This window comes from Petaurus breviceps, unplaced genomic scaffold (genome assembly GCF_028583685.1).
Source record: "Petaurus breviceps papuanus isolate PSGF00001 unplaced genomic scaffold, PetGlider_PUasm1.0 90849, whole genome shotgun sequence".
NCBI classification, from domain to species: Eukaryota; Metazoa; Chordata; class Mammalia; order Diprotodontia; family Petauridae; genus Petaurus; species Petaurus breviceps.
The window spans coordinates 23,858,819-23,885,697 of record NW_027187361.1 but is presented as its reverse complement, the minus strand read 5'-3'; the positions used below and the strand labels follow the sequence as shown (position 1 = coordinate 23,885,697).

Below are 26,879 nucleotides of genomic sequence, written 5' to 3'. Positions count from 1 at the left end.
AGCCACATCAGTCATTGGTTCAGTAACTTGAATTGTTGTGCTTCTGAGGAACTGAAAACCACTTCACAGATTTTAAACTAATTTACCTTCATCTAATGAATCAAGTAGAGCTGGGCAAATACAATGCTTTAGCTTTTGCTGATAATGTCAACCACCCCAAGCACTGAGATTAAGTGACTTGCCAAAATGTCCTATTTATAGCCAGGCCTAATTCCCAGCCTAGGGATCAGCTCCCTACATCCATTTTCCTTTCCCCAAATTTTTTTTTTAACATGAGCTATTTTTTCATGTTTTGCCTACCCAACATCAAGGGAAGAGGACATTTTTATAGAGTAGTTAATTTGGAACTACACAGAAATTTTGCAGTCATTTGATGTAATCACCTCATTCTATAAGTGAGGAAACTAAAGCCCAGAGATTGGATGAGTTGCCTGTAGTCACACAAGGAGTACCCAGACTGTGCTTAGGACATGACCTAAGTAGCAAAAAAAAAAAAAAAGAAAAAAAAAAGCTTGGTATATAGTAGGCAATTAATAAATGCTAGCTGACTAGCAGAATCCTCATAAAAATATAGTTCAATTGATTCCAAACCCAATGCTCTTTTCATCTATCTTACTGCCTCTATATGTTTGACTTATTTTATCTACACAGATTGGGGACCTAAGTAAGTTAGACTCTGAAGTGGGCTTTTTCACTCAGAATGATTTGCTTTGTCTTTCCAAGCAATTTAAAAGAACTTATCATTTGTGAACTCATCCCTTTATTTGGTCCAGTGTGTAGGTAGCCCCGAGTTCAAAATATCTTCTAAGACAAATCATTTGTTGTGGTTCTTGGGCCATTTCAGTCGTATCCAACTCCTTGTGATCCCTTTTGGGGTTTTCTTGGCAAATATACTGGAGTGGTTTGCCATTTCCTTCTCCAGCTCATTTTACAGATGAGAAAACTGAGGTAAACTGGGTCAAATGACTTGCCCAGGGTCATGTAGCTAGAAGGTGTAGAACTTAGCCTCATTCCAGGCTCAGCACCTTCTGCACTCTGGTGCCACCTAGTGGCCAAGATCAGCCATGTCAGTATCTTAAGAATCCCAAATCAGAAAATGGGCAAGACTCTACTGGTAATGGAAGAAAGAAATATTATGTGTCCTACCAGATTCTGTCCTGCTGGTTCAGATATACCTCCACATGCTTCTAATTCAAGGGATACTCTTCTTTTTTAAGGTCACGGCATAATTTCTGTGTGGTAAAAATTTGTAGTTTTTGAAAAAAGGGATCAGGTTCAAAATTGTGTGGTCGGCTAGAAAACGTGGTGTAGAGAAAGAGCTCAGAGTCAAAGGTCCCTTTGAATTCTGATGTTTGCTGATGCTGTGACTTTGGAACTTTCTTAAGTCCCTTTAAATTATAAGAGATGCTAATTATCATTTAAAAGAGTATAACTATATGCAAATACTGAATACATGAACCCAAATTATTAATGACTATAAAAGAGGGGTGGAGAATTGCAGAGTGTCAGGAAGGCTAAATGTTAGAGCAGTGGTTCCAATACTTTTATAAAATATTTTGATCACTGAATTTCAATATACTTGGTTTCCTTTATAATCCTATGTAATTTTTGTGCATTTAAAAACATTTTTCTAGGGTCAGCTAGGTGTGGTAGAGGATAGAGCACCAGCCCTGGAGCCAGGAGGACCTGAGTTCAAATGCAGCCTCAGATACTTAGTAGCTGTGTGACCCTGGGCCAAGAAGACCCTGAATGTGAAGTCATGAAGAGTTGGACATAACAAACAACAGCAACAAACAGAGAGTATAAATTCTTTTATAGAAGGAATTATTTTCCATCTGCCTTTATATCCCAAGCACCTAGAAGACTGCTTAGCACAAAGAAGCTGCTTCATAAGACGTCAGTTTCTATTGGAATTAAAGCCTGGTAGGAGTAAGGAGATAATAAGACAGTTGCAGAAATACCTCTTAAATGCCATACCATATAAATATTAGCTCACCAAAGGTGTTCCTAACTCTCATAGAGGAAATACATTGTAGGGTTCAAGTTGAGGTATTTACTGTATTTGGTGAAGTCTTCCAGATGTTTCATTTCCAGATGATGCTGTGCTAATTGTATTATGGACATTATAGAGCTTCCTAAATGACATCCATAATCACTTTAAAGAGGCTTTTCTAAATATGTTTTGCATGACTGCACAGGTATAAAACCTATGTCAAATTGCTTACCTTCTCATCACAAGAGGATGCAGGAATGGAGAGAATTTGGAACTCAAATTTTTAAAAGAATGAATATTAAAAACTTTTTACATATAATTGGGAGAAATGAAATATTTGAAAACAAAAAGCTTTTCCTAACTGGACATGTAAAAAAATTAAGTAAATGAAGAATGCCTACTATCTACTAGACTATGATATGAAGTTGGACAGATGACCTACAAGCTGGTCCATCAGTACATATATCTTGGATAGATAATGCTCACAGTGCAGTAGTGAAAGAAACAAACAGACAAAGGTAGATGTGGGGATCTTAATAGACTGAAATATGGATTGTTTAATACAGTAGCCAATAAAGTTAACATGGTATCAAACCAGGAGGCTATATTCAGAGGTATGGGTTCAGTCAGATCCTAGGGACAGCTTTAGGGAAAGTAAACCATGTTGAAGAAGAGAGTGGGGTGTGGGGGGTGGGACAGTGGTAGATACTGGTCTTTTCATACCATTTCATATCAAGAGAGCTAAAGAATCCCTGCTTCCCCTCCTCCCTCCAGTACTCTGGATGGACTGCCTGTGGATGATTTATAAGAGAACATAGATAAGATAATGTGAAGGTATAATTTGCACGGTTGAATAAAGTACCCGCATCAACAAGATCACAGATCTATTAAGCAATAAGTCACATTTATATGGCACTTTAAGGTTTTTAAGATGCTTTCTTTATATTATCTCATTTGATCTTTGCAGTAACCTGTGTGGTACGTGCTTGTGCCCTTTTTACCAACCAAGTGAGACAAAAGCTAAATGACTTGCCCTGGCCACACAACTTGTACTTACCTGGGGCAGAATTGGAACTCAGGTCTTCTTGGCTCCAAGTGCAGTTGACTCTCCACTTATGCTAACTAGCCACCTCCAATTAGACTTGAAGTAGGTATTCCAGGTATTATTATCCCCTTATCACAGATCCAACAGCGAGTATTACACACCTACTATGTGTAAGACCCTGGAAATATAAAAACAAAATGAAAGATGATGCCTGCCTTCAAGGAGCTTACATTCTATTGAGGAGATACCACATGGAAGCATCAAAGTGCTTGAGCTGAGGCTAGAGGGCTGAAGACAGATCATTGTCCTTTTCTTTTCCAGAGGGGATTCTGGGAAATGATAGAACTATAGGCTCGATCTCAGTCCTCTTCAGTCCCAGAAGGGCATTGAGGTTGGACTGTTTCCATCCAGCAGAAGTAAACATGGAGTAACTTACAATAATAATCCTAACAACAGCTAGAATTTGTGGAGCATTTTAGGTTTTGCAAACTGCTTCTTTTGTATGTTTTTTTCATTTGATCTTCACAACAACTCTATGAGATAGGTGCTGGTGTGTTCCCCATTTTACAGATAAGGAAACAAGATCACAGAGAGATTAAATGACTTCCCCAGGGTCACGTAGCCAGTGTGTGACTACAGCAGAATTTGAATTGTCTTTCTGACTCTGAGTTCAGTTTTTGCTTTTTTGGTCCTTTTGAAGTTATGTCCAATTCTTCATGACCCCCTTTGGGGTTTTCTTGGCAAAGATACTGGAGTGGTTTGCCATTTCCTTCTCCAGCTCATTTAACAGATGAGGAAATTGAGGCAAACAGAGTTGAGTGAGATGCCCAGGGTCAGACAGCTTGTAAGTGTCTGAGACCAGATTTGAACTCAGTTCTTCCTGACTCCAGGCCTGGTGCTCTATTCTAGCTGCCCTACTTCAGTATTCTATCCATTATATCATCCAGCTGCCTGACATGGAGTCACTAAAGGTGTATAATTATAAACAAGGTGACAGCTCATCTAAATAGTGCTCCCTTCCTTCCTGGCCTCTTAAAAAGTGTAAGCCACCCTGTAGACTCCAGCGCAAATGACCAACATCATTTTTTATCCTGTCTCTGTGAGGTAGAACCAATGATTACTATCTTCACTTTACAGATGGGACCCTTGAGGCACAGGCAGGTTAGATTTGCCTAAGATCGTCCGTGGCCTTCTTCTCTTCTTTCTATATACTTTCTCTTGATGACCTCATCTGTTGCTGATAGTTCTCTGTATATACGACTTCCAATCTTTACAGCCATCCATAATCTCTCCTCTGAGTTCTCCTATATCACCAGTTTTGTGCTCAGCATCTCCGCCGGGAATGTCCCGCGTGACTCAGCCTGACATGCAGCTCATCACATTCTTACTCTAAACTCGCCTCTTCTCCCCATTCCCTGTTTCTATTTGTTCTGCTACCATCCTCCCAACCTAATTTTGAACCTCATCTAGATGGCTCAGTAGGTAGAGCCTGGGCTTAGAACCAGGAAGATTCACCTTCACAAATTTAAATCCAGCCTCAGACCCTTAATAGCTGTGTGACCCTGGGCAAGTCATTTAACCATGTTTGCCTCAGTTTCCTTTTCTATAAAATGAGCTGGAGGAAGAAAATGGAAAGCCGCTCCAGGATCTCTCCAAGAAAACCCAAAATAGGGTCACAAAGAGTTGAACATGACTGAAAATACCTGAACAGCAACAATCGGCTACTTATTCCCCATATGAAAAAAGTATAAACTTACTCCCATTAAAGATAATATTGTACTAAACCATACGGCTAGGTTGAACAATAGAGAATGCCTGAAGTCAGAAAGACTTCTCTTCTTGAGTTCAAATCTGGCCTCAGACACTTGCTAGCTGTGTGACCCTGGGCAAGTCACTTCACCCTGTTTGCCTCAGTTTCATCATCTATAAAATAAGCTGAAGGGGCAGAGCCAAGATGGCATCATAGAAGCAGGAAAACTCTGTGAGTTCCCCACATAACCACCTCAAATACCTATAAAATATGACTCTAAGCAAACTTTAGGGCTACAGAACCCACAAAGTGACAGAGAGAAACAAATCTCCAATTGAATGCAGCCCGGCAGGCCGACAGGAAGGGTCCATCGCAGCTCACTGGGAGCCCAGCCCCACCCCACATGAGCCCACAGTTTTAGCCTTAGGGTGGCCCTGACCAGCAGCGGCTGGAGCGGACCTCAGGAGAGTGGATCATCAGCAGATGTGGCAGATTCCAGAATCATCAGTCCATAAATTCCAAAGGCAAAGTAAAAGGTCAGTGTGAACTTTGTGGGAGCAGGGGCACCTAGAGCACAGTCCAGCCTCTGCCCCCAGGGCGAAAAGGTGAGAAGCAGTGGAGGCACTGTGGTCCACCACAGCACAGCTGCTTCAGAGCTCCTGACCTGCAGATTATAGGGGAACTAGGCACCAGTCTGAGGGGTAATCGCTCTTTCTTTAACCTGCTTGGATCTGGATCGTTGTTTGGGGTGGAGGTCCTGGGGTGTATGACCAGCTGCCACAGCCTGTGGAGGCTTCAGACAAGGCACCCAGCTAATAGGTCCAGCAGCTGTGGAAACCCCAGTGATTTGGGACAAAGTTCTCCTCTCTGGTAGCAGAGTTCTACTGTGGCAAAAAGCTCAAAAGTCAAGTAATCGAGTGGCAACATGAGCAAGCAAAGGAAGCAAGGCAAGCACAGCAGTCAAACCTTAGAATCCTTTTGTGGGGACAAAAAAGATCTAAGCATGGAATGGCAGGAAGACAACAAAGTCAAAACTCCTGCACCAAAAGCTTCCAAGAAAAATATGAATTGGTTATAGGCCATAGAGGAACTCAAGAAGAATTTTGAAAACCAAGTAACAGAAGTGGAGGAAAAATTGGGAAGAGAAATGAGAATGATGCAAGTAAATTATAAAAAGAGAGTCAATAACCTGACTGAAGAAAATAACACCTTAAAAAATAGATTAACTCAAATGGAAAAAGAGGCCCAAAAAGCCAATGAGGAGAAGAATGCCTTAAAAAGCCAAATTCGCCAGATGGAAAGAATTTCAAAAGCTCACTGAAGAGAATAATTCCTTCAAAATTAGAATGGAGCAAATGGAAGCTAATGACTTTATGAGAAATCAAGATACTATTAAACAGATTCAAACAAATGAAAGAATAAAAGGCAGTGTGAAATATCTCATTGGAAAAACCACTGACCTGGAAAATAGTTCCAGGAGAGATAATTTAAAAATTATTGGACTACCTGAAAGCCATGATCAAAAAAAGAACCTAGAAATCATCCTCCAAGAAATTCTCAGGGAAAACTGCCCTGATGTTTCAGAAAGAGGGCAAAATAGAGGCTGAAAGAATCCACTGATCACCTCCTGAAAAAGATCCCAAAATGAAAACTAGGAATATTATAGCCAGGTTCCAGAGTTCCCAGATAAAGAAAAAATATTACAAGCAGCCAAAAAGAAACAATTTGAATATTGTGGAAACACAATCAGGATAACACAAGATCTAGCAGCTTCTACATTGAGGGATTGAAGGGCTTGGAATATGATATTCTGGAGGTCAAAGGAGCTGAGATTAAAACCAAGAATCACCTACCCAGCAAAACTGAGTATCATGTTTAAGGGGAAAATATAGTAATTCAATGAAAGAGAGGACTTTCAAGCATTCTTGCTGAAAAAACCAGAGTTGAATAGAAAATTTGACATTCAAATACAAGAAGCAAGAGAGGCATGAGAAGGTAAACAGGGAAAAGAAAACATAAGGAACTTATCAAAGTTGAGCTACTTACATTCCTTCATGGAAAAACAATAATTGTAACTTATTAAACTTTTCTCAATATGAGGATAGTTGAAGGGAATATAAATATATATATATATGTATACATACATATATATCTATATAGAAGGGTATATATGCATATGAATACATATGTGAGTGTGTGTATATTTGTGTACAGGCATACATAGACAGATGGCACAGGATCAATTGAATAGGAAGGGCTAATATTTTTAAAAATAAAATTAAGAGGTGAGAGAGGAATATAATGAGAGGAGATAGGGAGAGACAGAATAGAGTAAATTATCTCATATAGAAGAGGCAAGGGAAAACTGTTACAATGGAGGGGATGAACAGGAAGGCAAAAGGAAATGGGTCAACCTTACTCTCATTGAATTTGGCTTAAGGAGGGAATAACACACACTATATTGGGTATCTTACCCTACAGGAAAGTAGGGGGGAAGGGGATAAGATGGGGGATGATAGAAGGGAAGGCAGATTGGGGGGAAGGGTAGTAAGAAGCACACACTTTTGAAAAAGGACAGGATCAGAGTAGAAAATAGAACAAGTGGGGGGGCAGGAGAGGATAGAGGGAAATATAGTCAGTCTTTCACAGTATATCCGCTATGGAAATGTTTTGCATAGCTACACATGTACAACCTATATTGAATTGCTTATCTTCCCAGTAAGGGTGGAGATGAAGGAAGAAGGGAAAGAATCTGGAATTCAAAGTTTTAAAATCAAATGTTTAATAAAAATTTTTTAAAATTATTATTACATATATGTATATATGTATATATATATATATATATATATTTACATGCACTGGGAATAAGATATACAAGCACTGGGGTATGGAGCTCCATCTTGCCCTACTGGAAAGTTGGAGGGGAAATGGGGGAAGATATAGGAGAGAGCAGACTGGGGGAGGGGGTATTCAGTGGGATTGCTGTTCTGGGGTGGTGGGTAGAGGAAACATGGGGAGAAAATTTGTAACTCAAAATCTTGTGGAAATGAGTGTTGTAAACTAAAAATAAACATAAAATTTTAAAAATAAAAAAAAAAGAAATAATCTGGAGAAGGAAATGGCAAATAAAAATAGTATCTCTGCCAAGAAAACCCCAAATGGGGTCATGAAGAGTCAGGCATGACTGAAATGACTGAATAGCAGCAGGTTTAAAATATTGAAATTATCTTTGCCTCTTTCTCCCTCTTCAGCATCTTATTACGTCAAGTCCACACAATAGTTGCTTTATCTCTTTACTTTTAGTCACTCACTGCTGCTACTCTGGAGTTCAAGCCCTTCTGACTTACTCTTGGACTATCACAGCCGACTGTCAGCCTTGTAGCAGATCTTTCTGCTCTTCTCTCCCTTCTACTTCAAACAATTGCCCAAATAACCTTCCTAATGTCCACATCTGACCCATCTCCCTTTTTTATTAAAATATCTTGAGGCTAGTAGTTATTAATATTTAATTGGTTTTGATACAAATAAGTTGAAAGATTTCCCCATTCTGCCCCCCCCCATCTTCAATATCCTTCACTCATCCAAATGCCATGAGAATTCATTCATCTGTATCATGTATGTGTTACCTCTAGCATAGAACTATATATTCTGTGAATACTTGGTCTGGTCCAACTTTTCATCCTGTTTTTGTCTTAATGTCTTTTCCCAGGCACAAAAACTGTTTTATCAGAAACAAAAAAAGAAACCACTTTACTTGAGTCAGAAAGGCCCAAGTTCTAATCATGATTGTCCTTTTCTTCAGTTTTCTCACCTGTGAAATTGAAATGGAAACATTGAAAAGGCACACATGTGAGAAGATGCACCGGAAGTACTCTGTAGCTGAAAAGTTCAGTAGAGGAATGAGTTGCTATTGTTTTTATGACATTGGGGCAACTAGATGGCACAGTGAACAGAGCACCGGCCCTAGAGGCGGGAGGACCTGAGGTCAAATCTGGTCTCAGACACTTAACAATTACTAGCTCTGTGATCTTGGGCAAGTCACTTAACCCCAATTGCCCTGTCTTCCCCCCTCCAAAAAACAACCAACCAAAAAAAGAATTACCTATTTAATTAGGAGCCTGAATTTATTCATAAAAATGAAAGCATTTGGAATGGAAATAGAAAATTGAACCTTGTTTTCTAATCCCAAATTTAAAAAAAACAATAACTCTCACTGCTTTACTCCTTGATTATAATAATTGGGTTTGTTTTTGTTTTTTGGAGGGCAGTTGGGGTTAAGTGATGTGCCCAAGGTCACATAGCTGTGTGTGTGTTAAGTGTCTGAGGCTGGATTTGAACTCAGGTCCTCCTGACTCCAGGGCCGGTGCTCTATCCACTTTGACATCTAGCCACCCCAACTGTAATAATTGTTAAAAATTGATTGTCTGAAGCTTCCTTTCAGCACTACACACATTCCCTAGAAACTCAATGACTGAATTCTACTGACACACATTATTAGACTTTGGACAGGGCTGGAGTGATGGGCGAGAATGCTGGGCCATAGAAGTTTTTTCTTTTGAAGCGACAGGTTCAGTTAACACATAGTGACCCTCCTCACCACTAATTGAACTAATCCTGCTGTTATGGAGGATGTGGGAAACAGAACTGAATCAGACTAAAAATGGTTGTCTCTGCTCTCAACTGGAGTTCTCCACTACATGACACGTTGGGCAGAGATGGGAGTGATTAGCTTCTTGGAGGAAAGCCCTGTCTCTAGGAGTAAGAGTGTGAGAGGAAACTGCCGCCCTGATGACTGGAATAAACAGGTGTCCAAATAAGAGCAGTACCTGGAAGATTTCAAGAAGCATTAACAGAAAGCCTGATCATGTTCCTAGGATTATTATGGAAGGCTAGGGATAGGATATGAGGGCAGCTAGGTGGTGCCATCGTGCACAGAGTGTTGGACCTGGGGTCAGGAAGACTCATCTTCCTGAGTTCAAATCTGGCCTGAGACACTTACTGTGTGACCCTGGGTAAGTCATTTCACCGGGTTTGCCTCTGTTTCATCATTTGTAAAATGAGCTGGAGAAGGAAATGGCAAATTACTCCAATATCTTTACCAAGAACACCCCAAATGGGATCATGAAGATTTGGACACAATTTAAATGACTAACAACAAATGAAAGCTAGAGAGGGAAATTGCCATAATCGAATTGGAAACATTTTTATTCTTCATTTTTTTAGAAATTAATTTATTTTTAGTTTTCAGCATTCATTTCCACAGATTTTGAGTTCCAAATTTTCTCCTCATCTTTTCTGTATTTTTACCAACCTAATTAGACCAAGATTGAAGTTTATAGGAAGGGAGGTGAGAATTCGTGTTCTTTCTGGTAAATATGAATGAGGAGACGGAAGGAGTGGGTAGAACAGGCTTTGGGGTGTTACCCTTTTTCTCTTTAGGGATCTCCATAGACGTAGTTCTTATTTCTTATTGGGATTAGCCCTAGATCAGACCTGGAATGTGACCTCACCCATCACTGCCTTTCACCCTTACCTCCAGTGAGTACAATAAAACAAAGCCCGTGTTTGTTATATTTCATGAATGGTAACTATGCCAATCCAACGAGTCCGATGCTTAAAGCAAGGAACCAGCTGCCAGAGAGGCTCTCTGTCTCTTTGGCCTCTCTTTGGGGCTTTGAGTGAAATCAGGAAGTGAGGAGTATGTTTGCCAGGTAGATACTGTTGCCAACCTTCCTTCCCCAGGAGATCTCACTGGGCTGGTCCAAAGCCCCATGGGCTGGGCTTGGCTGGGTTTGGCAAAGTCCACACTTCCTCGAGAGTGCTTGCGACCTGTGAGCGATGCAGGGCTTTCTGGAGGAGCAACACGGAAGGAGGCCTGTCAGTAAGCATGGCCTGCAGTACACCTGGAGCCTTCCTTGACTGCTCTGGGAAAGACATAAAGAGGTACCCTCTTCTCCCTGCTGCTGGTCTCTAGAAGGATGAGAGAGTTGAAGGCTTGGTCTACGGTCAAGAAGATGGCTACTTTTTACCAGTGCATCCGGGCTGATTCCAGGTTAGAGCTCGAGCCCACACTTGGGAGCTTCTGGGGTGACCTTGTGGAGAGGGGGAGGGGCTGAGGAGGTGGTATAGGAGAGCCAGAGGGGGCAGAGGGATGCCTCAGGACTCCGAGTGAGAGGCTGTAGATTTACCTTGTCAAATCAGCAAGCCCAGGGCTTTGTTAAACAGCTAGCTGGAGTTAGGCATTCCCTGCTGTGTGTGTTTCAGGTAGGGCTGACCACACTCTAGAAGCCTAATCTAAGCCTTGCTGGTCTCTAGGTGTAGTCCTTACACACACCGTCCATGAACTTAATTCATGGATTTAATCCCTTGCTATGGTGAAATTCTGGAGAAAAATAATGAGATTTTTACCTACCTTATTATTTTTGTAGAACAGATATGCCGTCTAATCACTCAGCTGTTTCCAAAATGGAATCTCTCTTACAGTAGTTTGGATACAAAGACCTTTTCTGCAAATAATGATTCATAGCCCTAATATGTTCTGTTTGTTTGCAGTATGTGAGCTTACAGTCTTTAGAATGAAAGGTTATATGTGTTGCACACAAGGTCACATGTCCTAATATTTCAGCCTGATGTGAGGTCTTTACCTTAATTCACTTTGGTTGTATGTACCCAGCGTAAGGTGAAATGCAGATCTTGCGGGTTTCCAGCAAACTTGATTAAGGTAGAAAGCCAAAAAGTGTATTTCTGCCCCCAAAGTGGAAAATATTTAGCTTGACAAGATGATTATATAGTAATTATTATGGTGATAATTAATTATTGTATTAAATATAATAGCTACGTTTAGTTGTTAAGTCATTTTCGGTCGTGTCCAACTCTTTGTGACTCCATTTGGGCTTTTCTTGGCAAAGATACTGGAGGAGGGATTTGCCATGTCCTTCTCTAGCATATTTTACTGGTGAGGAAACTGAGGTAAATAGGATTAAGGGAGTTGCCCAAGGTCACAGAGCTAGTGTTCTGAGGCCACATTTGAACTCAGGAAGAAGAGTCTTCCTGTCTCCAGGCTTGGCACTTTATCCGCCGTGCTACCTAGCTTCCCACTTTGAACATTAACCTAGCCATTTCCTTCTCTAGCTCATTTTGCAGATGAGGAAACTGAGGCAAACAAGATTACCGGACTCTGCGTCATAGGGTCACACAGCTAATAAGTGTCTAAGGGCAGATTTGAACTCAGAAAGATGAGTCTTCCTGACTCCAGGCTTGGCACTCTATTCATGGCACTACCTCGCTGCCCTGGTGTCTGTGGTAATAGGTTTCCATTGATGTTACCACATCAGATACTCATGATTTGCAAGGTGGGGGGAATGAAGGGCTTTTCAAACTCAGATTCCCAGCAGAAGCAATCGGAACGGCCTGGCGGTGAGGCGAGGTATGCGCCATCCCTGTCACGCTGTCTGCTGCTAGAGTTGTACCAGGGATGCTTTCAGTGAACGGAGAGGAGACGAGCTTACCATCCTAATGCTTTGATTCAACTATAAAAAGTCGTTATTTTCTTCATCTGGGCAGTCGTCCAGAGAACAGCAGATATCAAAGAATACGAGCACGATTTGTCCAGCGTCTTTCCTATCTGAACCCTAGCAATAAGATAAGAAGAATGATTTGTTCTACGGATTAGCACAAATAATTTTTACATTTAACTTATTCATTAATCTAATAATTTATCATATATACATATGTGTATATATATATATATATTTTATTGCTTTACAAAGAGCTTTCCTTAAGACATCATTGTAAGGTCAGAAGCATAAGTAATATTCTTCCTATTTCTCTACAGATGGGGAAACTGAGGCACATAGAAGTTAAGCAGACACACAGCTAGCAAATGATAGAATCAGGACTTGACCCCAGGGTTCCAAGTTCATTACTCTTCCTTCTGCACCATGTCCCATTTCAGTTCCTTAGGATCATATGATTTAGAGCTAGAAGTAACTATTAAAGATTATCTAATCTAACTTCCTTATTTTTTTTCTTTTGGAGGGCAATTGGGGTCAAACGACTTGCCCAAGGTCACACAGCTAGTTTTGTGTCAAGAGTCTGAGGCCAGGTTTGAACTCAGGTCCTCCCGACTCCAGGGCCGGTGCTCTATTCACTGTGTCACCTAGCGGCCCCTTAACTTCCTTATTTAACAGATAAAGAGACTGTGTTTGGTACCGTGTTTCCCCGATAATAAGACCTATCCCGAAAATAAGCCCTCCCCTTACTGTGTAAGATTCCTCTAAAATAAGCCCTCCCCCGAAAATAAGCCCTATTGAGATTGCTACTGTAATGAAGGTGATCCCCTGCGCTACACGCTACATTACGGTACCCTCTGTATGCACCGTTCCCCCTCCCCCCGGGTGAAACACACGCCGCGCTCCGAGCTGCATCCAATCAGAGCTGCAGCAGTGAGCGCGTCATCCTGTTCTTCCCCAGTGATTTGCTTGCTGGCGCCATTGAGAGCAGTGCCGCAGAGGAGAGCTGAGGCAGGACAACATAAGCCCTTCCCTGAAAATAAGCCCTCTGGTGTTTTTCTTTCCAAAAAAATTAATAAGACAGTGTCTTATTATCGGGGAAACACGGTAGATCTGACCTTAAAGGTTGTTGCTCTTTTGCTCTGAGACTATAGACACAATAAAATCAAAATGGAAGAAAAAGTCTATTTCAAGACATACAAAATATTAATCTTTTCAAAAGATAAACATTTTCTTTTTTCTCTTTGGAGGCAGTTGGGGTTAAATGAATTACCCAGGGTTACATAGCTAATGTGTCTGAGGTCACACTTGAACTCAGGTCCTCCTGACTTTCTGTCTGAGGTCACACTCGAACTCAGGTCCTCCTGACTTTCTGTCTGAGGTCACACTCGAACTCAGGTCCTCCTGACTTTCTGCCTGAGGTCACACTCGAACTCAGGTCCTCCTGACTTTCTGTCTGAGGTCACACTCGAACTCAGGTCCTCCTGACTTACTGTCTGAGGTCACACTTGAACTCAGGTCGTGTTAGTTCTCTGTACACTGTACCAGCTAGCTCCCCCTTAAGGAAGGACATTTTCTAAGAGTATACAATGTGTAGCAATGTGTGCCAGATGCTGAGGAAAATATAAATAAGACATAGCTCCTGTCCTTGTAGAGTTTTAAAATATATTCTAGCAATGGAATGATGTATAGTGAAGTAGAAGGCAGTGAACTGTGTAGTTAGGTGACCTGTGTTCAGATCCTGGCTCTGTTACTTGCTAGCTGTGTGCCCCTGGAAAAGTCATTTCACCCCCTCCAAGCCTGTTTCCTCATCTGTACAATGGGGACAATATGACTTATGCTACCAACCTTACACTGATACTGTCAGGTGCTGGGAGAAAATCTCGGAGAGATGGCATCTAGTTAGAAGGATCCCAGAAGCCCCGCATGGGTATACATGGGTTAGACTCTTCTCCCTGGTTGAGTCGAATTTCAGTCATCTAAGACAGGGATTGGGGGGGGGGGAGAAGGGGGAGAAGTGTTCATTGTCTAAGTTTCAGATATATTTTGAATCTTTGAGTGTACAGACTAGCAGTGTTATGTATTTTTATTAATAGATTTTGGAGTATGCCATCAACCTACTGAAGAGAACAAAATTTGCATCTGGTGTGATGTGGAAATGTCAAATTGTGTAGCATTCCAGATAAATTAAGCCTCCAGGATTTGAAGTCATTTTTGTGACATGCATACAAAACCTATTTTTAATAATCGTTCATTACCTTATCATTTCTATCAGGAGAAAAAACTGTTAAAAGTGCACAAATTCAGTTGCATTGCACAATCAGTGCCCTCATGTACATAGTGATTTGAATAAACATTTAGTCTTATAGTGAGATGGGCACTAAAGTGTTTATTATCCTTGTCACCCCATGAAAGAATTATAATGAAGCCCATTAAAGAAAAATTATGTAAATCCTACTCCCAAATTGGTTCTGTAATGTTTTAAGTTTTTGTGTTTATTTTTGATTTCATAATTCTTTATAATGCCCCACCAGAAAGTCGGAGGGGGAATGGGGGAAGATATAGGAGAGAGCAGACTGGGGGAAGGGGCATACAGTGGGATCTCTGTTTTGGGGAGGTGGGTAGGGGAAGGACAGGGAGAACATTTGTAACTCAAAATCTTAGGGAAATGAATGATGTAAACTAAAAATAAACATAAAATTTAATTTAAAAAATAATTCTTTATAAGTCTATAATAGATTCCTTCACTAATTTTTCCCCACTCCAATAACTTGCAGATGTCTGAATCAATGCTTCTCAAATGTCAGCTATACAATAAAACCAAACCAAAAACTTTATTAAGATAAAACAATCTTTGAGTGAGTAAAAACTGATGTACAAATTTTAAAAAAGGTTATATTCCAGTCTTAATGTGAAGTGACTGTGAAATTATCAGTGTGTTTGTGCATATTTATACTAATTTTTAGCACCCCCTTCCTTATTTACATAATCCACAAAACAAATACATTCTTAACCTGAAAACTTATATACTTAAACCACTTCTTACTGGCTTCAAATGTTAATGTGGTTCTTGAGTAAATATCTTTTTTTTCCTTCCCCTTGGGGATGAAGGAAAAAGGGGAAAGACGTATCATTTGACTTATAGGAAACCTCTATTATGGAAAATCCCTCCAGTCACACAGCTTTCTAATTCACCTGTTATTTATAAACTTAGAACTCTTAAGAGCTTAAGCAATTTTGCCAGTGCTGTACGTGTAGTATGTGTCAGAGTCCAGATTTGAACCTTAGTCTGTATTCTAAAGCCAGCCCTCTATGCACTCTGCCATGCTGGCTTTCATTTGGACTAAATTGGTCCAAATAGAGGTTGCATTTTTTCTTTCCAAATGTGGAAAAACCTCATGTGGTTTTTGTAATTTTTTTTTAAACAATATATTTCTTTTTCTCTTCCAAGACATCTCATTTTAGGGGCACAGCTATGTTCTTGGAAAACTGAGCTGTTCACCATTACAAGCACATACCCTATGCTTCCCCAAATTTGTACCTTTCTCATTTGATTCCCTGTGCTTTGAATGCTCTCTCTCCCTGCCTTTGCAATTCTTGCCCATCCTTTAAAGCCAAACTCCAAAGCTACTTCTCCAAGAAACTTTTCCCTTCTCTTTCTCCTTCCTTCCCCCCACTGTTAGTAATGACCTTTTCTTCCTTTAGGTTTTCCCTAGCACTTTGCTCAGATTTTCTATCAACTTCTTGGATAGTCTATATATCATGGTTATTTCTGTGCACATGAGATCCTCTCCTAGATTATAAATTCTAGGAAGGGGAGACACAAGGTCTTATCTGAATTTTCCAATCACTCTATCTCTCATAAAAGGCCATTTAATCAATGAATTGAATTGAATCTGGGTGTGACCTCTCCAGAGTAATTTTAAGGAAACTATAGGATCATAGATTTGGAATTGGAAGAGATCTCAGTCATCATCTAGTCCAACTGTCTCATTTTAAAGATGGGCAACAGTGGCGGCCCAGAGAAGGTGTGACTTGGCCAAGGTCACAAAAAGAGGAAATAGCAAAGCTGGAATTTGAATCCAGGTCTTCTAATTAGAAAGCCAGCAATAATTCCACAGCACCAGGCTGCCTTTAGAGTTGATTTTATGAGTGACTGGAATTATTTGAATAGAATTTTATTTTTGTTTTTGATGTCATCCAAGATCTTGTTTCTGCTTCACTTGAAAAGGAGAATATATAGTCTTTATAGCACTTCATAGAAATCTAGTCCCCTGTGTGTGCGTGCGCACGCGTGTGTGTGTGTGTGTGCGTGCGCGCGCGCGCGGGTGTGTGTGTGTGTGTGTGTGTGTGTCTGTCTGTCTGTCTGTCTTCTGGAGAAGTAATATATTGTAGAAGTTTTTGAGTCTCAGATACAGAGTGTGTTTACTGTTGGCAGAGAAAGCTGGTGAAAGCTTTGAATGTTTGCCGCTGTTCTAGCTGCCAGCTACAGGTAACAATCCAGAAACATCGACAGGACTCTTCTACACGATGATCGGCCAAACTCTCTTGAGTACAGGTCATTGTGGTCTCTGAAAGAAAAACACAATTTACCTGTTTGTTCATGGATAGATCAGGTGAGTCAGGAACAGTAAGGACTGAGCACTGACTCGGAAGGCTTTTTCTACAGGAAACAAAACCGCCCTCTCCATAGAGGCAAGAGGAAGCTTTTCACTGAGTCTTCAGTGTGGCCCAGGATACTATCAAGATGGGACATTGGTAGGGAATGGCCACACCTTCCTAAAGGTATGATCAGTGTGGCTGTGGTCATGGTTTAAGAGCAGAGAAGAAAGGGGACATTTACCTGGAGGTCTGTAAAAATGTAGGTTAAAGTTTCTTTTATTTTTCTGAAAACAATAATGAAAGGTTCCCTGCTGTCAAAAAGTTCCTAAGTCTGCTTAGTTAGGCAGATTTGACAGGGTGATAAATATGGTACCTACACAGAGGGGGAGTGAAGATGTAACAGAGAGATCCAAGCCCCTAGGACTTAAGAGAGTAAGATCAGTAACTGCTGGGAAGTCAGAAGGGGCAGCACCTGTGCTGAGCCTAGGGACTCAGAAAAGCAGAGACGGTAAGGAGTGTTTTCCAGGCAGAGCGGATGGCTTGTGGGAATTGAGTCATACAATCTCGGTTTTGTCGAGAACAATATGCAAAGAGACCAATGTTAGTTTGAAGCAAGAAGGAACTTCCTGCAGAGCTATGCCAGGGTGTAAGCCACAGAAAAGGGACATGGAATGCTGAGTTTGGGGGAGAGAGTCCAATTTGGCTGGAATACAGTATATGAAAGGAAGAATGGGAAAAGGGTTAATTGTTGTTGACTTTTTGTATGTACATATCTTGTCTGCCAAACTAGATTATACACTTTTGAGCTCACGTTTTATACTTCTCTGTCTGCACCCCCCAAAAAATCTTAAGGCAGTGTTAAACGTGTAGCAAATACTCAATAAATAAATAATGAATAAAACCCTTAGTTATATGTAAATAGCTATTCATCCAACTGAGGCTACTAAACAATGTGGTATCATAGGGACCTACTCCCTAAATTCTGGCAATTACAGAAAGATAATCATTGATCACTAGAAGACCATGTGGGTTCATTAAGAATGGGGGCAGCTAGGTGGCACAGTGTATAGAGTACCAGCCCTGGAGTCAGGAGGACCTAAGTTCAAATCCAGCCTCAGACACTTAACACTTACTAGCCGTGAGACCTTAGGCAAGTCACTTACCCCTAACTGCCCTACCCTCTCCCCTCCATAAAGCAAAAAAAAAAAAAAAATAGATCAGTGCGAACTAACTTCTCATTATACTGGTGTAGCAGCAAAATGCTACAGATATTTGTAATTAAGTAAGGCTGTAAACAGAGCCTCTCATAACTTTATAATTAATAGATCAAAGTCAGTTTGGAGGAAGATTTATAGTGCCATAGTCCAGAACTCTGTCCTCACCCCTGTTCTGTTCAAAAAATTTTGTCAGTGACGTAAAGCCATAGAAGGTGTAGTTATCAGATATGCAGATTATATTATTATATAGGCTAGGTGGAAATGCCCAAGTTAGATACAAAGAAATCTACCAAAAAGAGAGAGGAGTGAAGTTCAGAGAGAATCCAATCAGCTGGGCAGAACAAAACTAAAGAGAAGCAGAGTGGTATAGTGGGAAGAATGCATGGCTAACCCTACCAGACTAGGTAGGACTGCCCCTGAGAGGACATTCTTGTCCTCTCTTTTCTTCCCAGCTTCCTTTTGTTGTCTTCTCCCCTGAGAATGTAAGCTCCTTGAGGGCAAGAACTTGGGTTTGCTTTCTTGTATTTGAATTCCCAGGGTTTAGCCCAGGGCCACAGCCTAATAGGTACTTCCTGTTCCTTCTGTTTGTCTGTCTGTCTCTGTCCATGTACCGAGGTTCCAATCCTGGCTAAGCCATTACTGGGTATGTGCCATTGCCCACGTGACCTGATCCGTGTGAGCCTCAGTTTCCTAATCTGTGATAGATTATTGCTAAAATTCCTTCTGCCTTTAAGATTCTGTGATTTTATTATTCTCTAAAAATGAAAATTAATGGGAATCAGGATAAAGTTTTTACTTGGGTTTAAAGAATTAAGTTATAAGTTAGAGGAAATTGTTTAAAAATTTGTTTGAAAAAAAAATTGCTGACTTCCGAAGTCAGTCTGAGTTAGTGGCGTTTCATGGCTATCAAAAAGCTTAATCAGGTAAATTAGCAGAAATATGGAGCAGCCAGGGGACACAGTGGATAAAGTGCCAGGTCTGGAGTCAGGAGGACCCAAGTTCAAATCTGTCCGCAGACACTTATTAGCTGTGTGACCCTGGGCAAGTCATTTAACCCTGTTTGCCTCAGTTTGCTCTTCTGTAAAATGAGCTGGAGAAGGAAATGGCAAACCACTCCAGGTTGTGCCAAGAAAACCCCAAATGGGGTCACAAAGAATCAGACATGACTAATCAACTAAACAAGAAAAACAGAAGCATAGCAAAGGGAAGAAGCAAAATGATAATAAACGATAATATATTAAATGTCTGTTAAGTGCCAGACACTGTGCTAAGCCCTGGAGATATAAATAAAAGCAAAGAGAGTGCCTGCCCTCCGTGAGCTTAAAATCTATTGGGGGAAGCCTGCGAACAAACAGGCAGGAGACCAGGATGGAGAGAGAGTTCCAGAGACAAAGTCCAAAAGTAGTATAGCTGCTGGGAAATCTCTCCCCAGGAACTCTGCCAGACAACTTTGGGATGATTTTGATGCAGTTCTAGCACAACATTTTACCTTATCCAGTGGATAAAGGCAAGCAGAAATTAAATGACTTGCCCAGGGTCACACAGGTAGTGTGTGTCTGAGGCCAGATTTGAACTCAGGTCTTCCTGACTCTGCTTCCTTCATTTCTATAGGGCTTTCCAAATATTATCTCTTTTGATCTTCACAACAACACTGGGAAGCAGGGGCCATTGTCATTCCTATTTTACGGTTGAAGGAACTGAGGCACACAAGTTAAGTGACTTGCCCACAGTCACACAGCTAGTAAATATGTGAGGCTAGATTTGAACTCAGGTCTTCTAAATTCCAGGCCCAGACTCTATGGCATCACCCATCTGCTTCTATCCTCTAAGGTGACTGTTAGATCAAAATCAATGATTCCATGGTATTCCAAGTGAGTGGAGTGGGAAGGATATGGCTGGAGAATGTATTTGAAGAGTCATTGGTAGCACTTAGGCTGTCCTGAGCGGAGTACCCCAGGATGTTTGGAGTTCTGCACATAGACTTGTATGAAGTTAAAAGTGTTGGGGGGAAACGTTTCTTTTCTTGTAAGAAGCTCCTACTGATGCAGATTGGTAATACAGCTTTAGACAGTTGCCTGAGCCACTGAGAAGTTGATTGATTTTCCCAGGGTCGTAAAACTACTATGTGTTAGAAAGAGAACTTGAAGCCAGGCCTTTCTTACATCAGTGCTGGCCCTCCCTCCATTACGCTACTTTACTATGCCGAGTGTTACTGCTCTTCTTAGGTAGGAGGAAGATACGGTTTTCATGGAGTCCACAATTTTCTTTCCTTCACCTGTTGTCCAGGTCATTTGTTTTTGACAAGTCAAGGAGGGATCATTTAAAACCCAACAGATAATTTTTTTTAATATTTTCTTTTATTTTAAAAAATCTTTTCATTTCATTCTAAAATGTCTCTTTGTCTCCTGAAGTCCTTGCGATCTGTTTCCTCCATTCAAATACTCAGGGAGTCTGTTACTTGGGTAAGATGTTCTACCACTATCGTAAACCACTTACTCTATATCCACTTGCCTTTCGGACATCTCCTACTGGATGTCCAAGAAGATACGTTCAACTCAACATGTCCAAGACCAGACTTGATCCCCCAAAGCTCTCATCGCCTCATTTCTTGCAGAGAAGTCCTGGTGTTTAAGTCACTTTCTTCTTTGTGACTCTGGCAGTAGTTGTCGTAGAGTTATCTTATTTTACTGAGTGTACCTGGTAGACATCTCTTGATCTGTACTATTTCTCCATAGTGTTTGCTTATCTTCCTGTATTAGATCATGACCCTAAGCTCAGTTCCTAACGAGGCAGTTCAGGCCAGGACCAGGCTTCATCCCTCCCATATTTTCAATAATCAGTCAGTCAATCAGTCAATCAGAATTTATTAAGCAATGACTGTGTGCTAAGTGCTGGGGGTAAGAAGAACCATGAAAGATAGTCCTTGCTCTCAAGCAGCTCACAACTGAATGAGGGAAACAGCTCAAAAACAAATAAGCCGAGCACTAGAATGCAAAAGGATTAAGAAAGACTTCTTGTAGTAGATAGGATTTCATTTGGGATTTGAAGTAAGCCAGAGGAGATGAGGAGAGAGAGCATTCCAGGGAAGGAGGACAAGAGAAAATGTCTGGAACCTGGAGAGGGGAATGTCTCGTTCGAGGCGAACAAGAAGGCCAGTGGCACTGGATCAGAGAGGTTTAGGAAGACTGCAAAGGTAGAGGACTGGGGCGAGGTTATAAAGGGTATTGAACACCCAACAGAGGATCCTGAGAGTGACCAGCACCACTGGAGTTTATCAAGCAGAGGGGTGACCTGTTCACACTTGCATTTTAGGCAGATCGCTTTGGAAGCTGAATAGAGGATAGCCTGGGGTAGGCAAAGACTTGTGGCCAGCATGCCAACTGCCAAGTCATTCAAACAGTACAGATGTGAGGCAGTGAGAGCCTGCACCAGAGCGGTGGCAATAGAACATACTGCCAAGATGAAATCGGCAGGATATGGGAAGGGTGAGAGATAGGGGGAAGTCTGGGATGTGGCCTGGTTTGCAAGTCTGGGTGACTGGGAGGACAGTAATGGGGAAGTTTGGGAGTGGGGAGAAGTTAGGGAGAAAGATCATTAGTTCCGTTTAAGATGTCTTCTCGGACATCCATGTGAAGATGCCCGAAAGGCAGCTGGAGATGAGCTAGTGGAAGGCAGCAGAGAGATCAGGGCAGGATAGGTAAATCTGAGCATCATCAGGGGCAGCTAGGATAGAGCACCTGGACCCAGAGTTGGCAGGACCTGAGTTCAAATCCCGTCTCAAACAGTTATTAACTGTGTGACCCTGCACAAGTCACTTGACCCCAATTGCCTCAAAAGAAAGAAAGGAAAAGAGAATCATCAGCATAGAGGGGATAATTAAATGCGCTAAGATCGCCAAGTGAAGTAGTATAGAGGACAAAGAGTAGAGGGCCCAAGACAGAAAAACTTTGTGGGACACTTACCGTTCGAGAACATGGAGTGGATAAAGAGTCAGCAAAGGAAACTGTGGCAAGCTAGGCAGGAGGAGAGCCCGGAGAGAATGCTGTCCCACAAACCTCCTGAGAAGGAAGTGGGAAGAAGAGGGTCGGGAAAAGCCCAAATGTCCCACAAACCTCCTGAGAAGGAAGTGGGAAGGAGAAGAGGGTCGGGAAAAGCCCAAGGGCTGCAGAGTTACCAGCAAGAGTGAGGACTGAAAAAAGGCCGTTGGGCTTTGAAGTTAGGAGATCACTGGTAAAGACGGACACAGTGGTTTTGGTGCAGTCACGAGGTCGCACTGGATTGTAAGGGGCTGAGAAGAGAGAGGAGAGGAAGTGAAGCATCTGTTGTAGGATTTTTGGAGGAGTTTGCCCCAAAGGGCAGAAGAGATCTAGAACGATAGCAGGCAGGATGATTGCTGTTTGTTCTTCATTCTCAAAGAGGACCATAACATCAGGAAGGTGATGCCATGACTTTCAAGTAAATTGGATTTAAGTAAGGGAGGGCTGTGCAAAGTCACCAGCCTCACTTTCACCTCTGGAGTCGTCTGAGTCTACTGGCCAGATATAGATCAGGATGACCAGAGATGGCCCAGGCGCAGTGGGAGACCTTGACCTTTTTAAGTTAAGATCTTTCCCAGGTCTCAGTTTGACTGAGGCAAACCCATTCAGTGACTGAGGCTAGGTAAGAAATGAGGCAAAGAATGGCCTTTTTTACCTAGTAAAAAAAAAAAAAAACAGTCTTGGAGGAGAAGACCCTCAGAATTTCTGGCCAAAATAGAAACAATTACTGTTTACACTCATTCTGAGCCAATCAGGGCCCAAACAATTGACCAAGTAGAGTTTGGCAGGGGACCTCTTGACCAGTCAATGAAAGCCTGAGTGATTTGGGTTTAAGGCATGATCTTTAAGAAAGAAATCTAGTTGGTAAACCCAAAGATATCTTGTGAGATTTCAGTGATCAAAATGTATATTCCTTTGGGCACAGCACTCAAGTATTGTTATGGGAATGGGAATCTAAGATCTTCCCTGCCCCTAGGTCCTTTGATAGGCTTAAGTGACTCTGAGAACCTTCCTTGATAAGAAAATATACTCTGCCCCCTAATAGGCTGAATGTGGTCACCTGGAGCCTGTGGTGGGAGGCTTGTTTTTCAGGAATGCCCACACTTTGTTGCTTTGTGATTGGGCAGTGGGTCAAGAGGGTTGTGACATTCTCTGAGCCAGGAGAAGGCTATCTATACGTGTGAGACGAGGTTTTACTTTGGGGCTCACTTTGAGAAGAGGTGTGTGATCTGGCCAGATGAGACTCTGGGCAGCCATTGAGCCCCCCGGCTCTGAAAACCCAGATGCTGATGCTTCCCTCTCTGGTAACTGACTAGGTATGGATGTAATGGTCAGACAGCTGGAAGCCTGTCTGCTGATCTGTTTCTCTGTATTTGTTGTCTGCTGGTAACTTGTTTGTATTCTCTGAAGTTCGGGGTGCTGACTTTTCCCCCTGAACTAGGTAAATGACATATAAACATATGATTAAAGCAAGATTGTTAACCCATTTTGAGTTGCTTTCCTTTAGAAAAGCAGATCTAAGAACCTGTGTTGGCAGCCATCCTGGGTATGCTGGAGTGTTTGCTGCTACACATATGGACAGAGGGAGAGGAGGGAGGGAGAGAAAGTGAAGGAAGGAGTTAGCAGAGATGGAAGGATCAAATGGGGGGGACAGTTGAGAATGGGGAGATATGAACATGTTTGTAGGAAATAAAAAAGAAATTAGTAGATGGGGAAAGATTGAAGATAAGTGAGAGACTGAGAATGACAGCAGATGCAGTCTATTGGAAGAGATGAGACAGATTGGGACCACTTGTGCAGGTACAGGGGTTTGTCTTGGCAAGGAGTAAGGCCACCTCTTCATGTGAGACAGGAGTAAAGGAGAAGATAGAATAGCAAAGCCCTATTTGGTCCTGCCCTCAATTACTTTGGCAATTGCAATTAATTTCCTCCTTCTCTGGTGCTCTGTGCTCCAGGTGTCAAGCCTCCTTGATTGTCAGGGTTCAAAGTGCTAAAGTGTCCAGGGACCTCTGGAACATCTCACATCAGATTGTTATAGACTTTGGCTTCCCTGGGATTTCCTGGTCATAGCACTGATGGAACCAAATCCTCTCTCAGATTACTTGGGGTTTCAAACCCTCCCCCCCTCCCTATTTAAGAACCCTGGGCCTCTCCCCTCCAGGCACAGAGCTCTACAGGCTTCCAGACCACCTGGAACATCTCAGGTCAGAGTACTGCAGTCTTGAGGCTTCCTACAGCTTCACACTCAGAGCATGGCCTGGTGTTTCCCACATGTCAGTGGTCAGAGTGCTATAGGTTTCTGTGCCCCCTGGAATTTCTCTGTCTGCTAATTTTGGGCCCCATATTCCCCAAGTACAGAGCACCCCAGGGCTCAGGTGCCCCTGAAGTATCTCAGAGCCATACACTGGAGGCTTCCAGTTTATTTACATGTGTTCACATTGGCTTCCCTAGTAGAGGATTCCTATAGGCTTGTTCAGTTTTTCCAATCATGTCAGACTCTTTGTGACCCCATTTGGGCTTTTCACTGCAGTGGTTTGCCATTTCCTAGTCCAGCTCATTTTACAGATGAGGAAACTAAGGCAAACAGAGTTCAGTGACTTTGCCCAGGGTCACACAGGTACTCTATCCACTGCATCACCAATGAGGAGGTTATCCATAAAGGGGGTTAGAATTGTTCTGGAGACCCCACAATACCAACACTCCGGGCCCTGCCGAATGATCCAAGTCTTCTCTCAGCCAAAGAAAAGTAAAGTGTATGAAAAGTTCGCTTGCATTGGACACAGAGTAAGCCTGTGCTGGGTCGTCATTCTATGTCACTCTCACCGTTCTGTGGAGCTCCTCACCCACAGAGACGGAGACAAGGTAGGCTGGCTGCCAACACAGGTTCTTAGATCTGCTTTTTTTTTTTTGCCTTTTTTGGAGGGCAATTGGGGTTAAGTAACTTGCCCAAGGCTATACACTAGTTTTGTGTGTGTGTGGGGGGGGGGGGGGGTGTTAAGTGTCTGAGGCTGGAACCGAACTTGGGTCCTCCTGACTCTGGGGCCAGCACTTTACTCACTGCGCCACCTAGCCGCCCCTTAGATCTGCTTTTCTAAAGGAAAGCAACTCAAAATGGGTTAACAATCTTGCTTTAATATGTCATTTACCTAGTTTGGGGAGAAAAAGCCAGCACCCAGAACTTCAGAGAATACAAACAAGTTACAAGCGAGGGGTGGTCTAGAGGAAGAGTTTGGGGAGGGTCAATGAGTGATTAAGGGTGGGAAGTTGCTGGAGACTACAGACAATGGTGGGCTAGGCCAGTCCAAGGGTGTATTGATATTTTGATAGGCTCAAGGATGGGAAGTCTAGTAACAGAGGCTTGGGCTCAGCCATAATGTAAGGCTTATTGCCTCATGCAAATGCCTCATCACATGAGATGATTTAATCAGAGTTCTAGGTGGGTTCCTCAAGGACTCAAGGAGAGCTTGAGGGGTCTCCCAGAGCCCATACCGCATCTGCAAGCTGCCCCTTTTTTGGAAGTCTTGGACAGATGAAAGTGTCATTTTACTTGGGATTTCTTGGTCTGGTGCTGCGTTTTTGATTTTTGCTGGAATACTTGTGGTAGAGCTGGGCTCCTCTGTGACTTGTCACACTGACATCAGAGCTAAAAGCAATGGGACACACTTTGGAGAGGAAAGGAGAACATTGACCTAAAGACCTTAGTTCAGTCTGTGTCTATTTGGATAATTAATTGAATCATTGCATTTTTTTTCTTTTCATAATTGGCACCTTCATTCTTCTGCCTTTTGGGGCAGTGTCTGCCATTTTCTCTGACTTAGGCTGTGAAGTATAGCCTTCATTCCTTCTAAAAGTATGTGATCTGTACCTTTGGAAGATACAGTTGGCATTAATGTTCCCTCTGGCAAATTATGCTGGTCAACAAAGTTTTATTGGGCATGAACTGTGTGCAAACCTGTGGTAGGTTTTGTATGGGTTAATAATTAAACTTTGCCAGCAATAAAATGTGAAGACTCCACCCATCAATAAACTTGGGGGGTTTTGAAGTGTAAGATATTGTTCATATATGTTATTTTTAGAAATCTTTGGAATGGAGATAACCAGCCTTGCTTATTGTGACAAGGTAGTCAAAGTCTCTGAGATGCTTCCTTGAGCTCAAAGATAATGTGATTATAAGCTCAGATGATTAAAGACGGTGGCCCTTTTACCAGAGAAGGGAGACTAGCTCTGAGAGACTCTGCTCTGTCAATTCAAATTTCTTCTCTTGTCTCTACTACTCATTCCTGAGACTTGGGCTCAGAAGAAAATAGACAGTCTAGTGATTAAGCAATAAAATAGGTTAATATTCTCTGCTGTCCTATAGAAGACAATAACCCTCTTCTATATTCTACTGATATGGTAGATGATTTTTTTTCAAGTGATGAAAACTTCATGTAGATATCACTGAATGTTTTGATGGGGGGGGGGGTTCTTTTTTTTTTTTAATGGTTCAGACCTGTGGCTGCACTGGTGTAGGGACTATCCATGATGAAACTCCCACTATCAGTAAAGATGGCCAACCATTCTGAAATTTTTAGACTTAGAAATTTGTGTATTCCACTGAGAAATGAAGTGACTTGTCTAGGGTCACACAGCTAGTATGTATGAGAAGTGGGACTTGAACCCATCTTCTTTGCTTGGAGGCCAGACTTCTATCCACTCTGCCTTAGTGGCACTATACTAAGATA

At 41.9% G+C, this 26,879-nt stretch overlaps 1 protein-coding gene across 8 annotated transcripts in view; it reads left to right on the top strand.

Moving 5' to 3' along the window:
• The window catches only part of CRACDL (CRACD like), a 230,089-nt gene that overhangs the window by 132,662 nt on the left and 70,548 nt on the right, over positions 1-26,879 (top strand). For 3 of the 8 annotated variants that reach the window (XM_069072988.1, XM_069072981.1, XM_069072987.1), the window contains exon 1: positions 10,330-10,840. The exons of 3 other annotated variants lie outside the window; for them this stretch is intronic. In XM_069072988.1, the coding sequence (XP_068929089.1) occupies positions 10,767-10,840 (74 nt within the window). In that variant the 5' untranslated portion in view covers positions 10,330-10,766. Of the gene's footprint in view, positions 1-10,328; positions 10,841-26,879 lie in introns of those variants that run through there. 2 more of the 8 variants (XM_069072985.1, XM_069072982.1) reach the window with 2 other exon arrangements.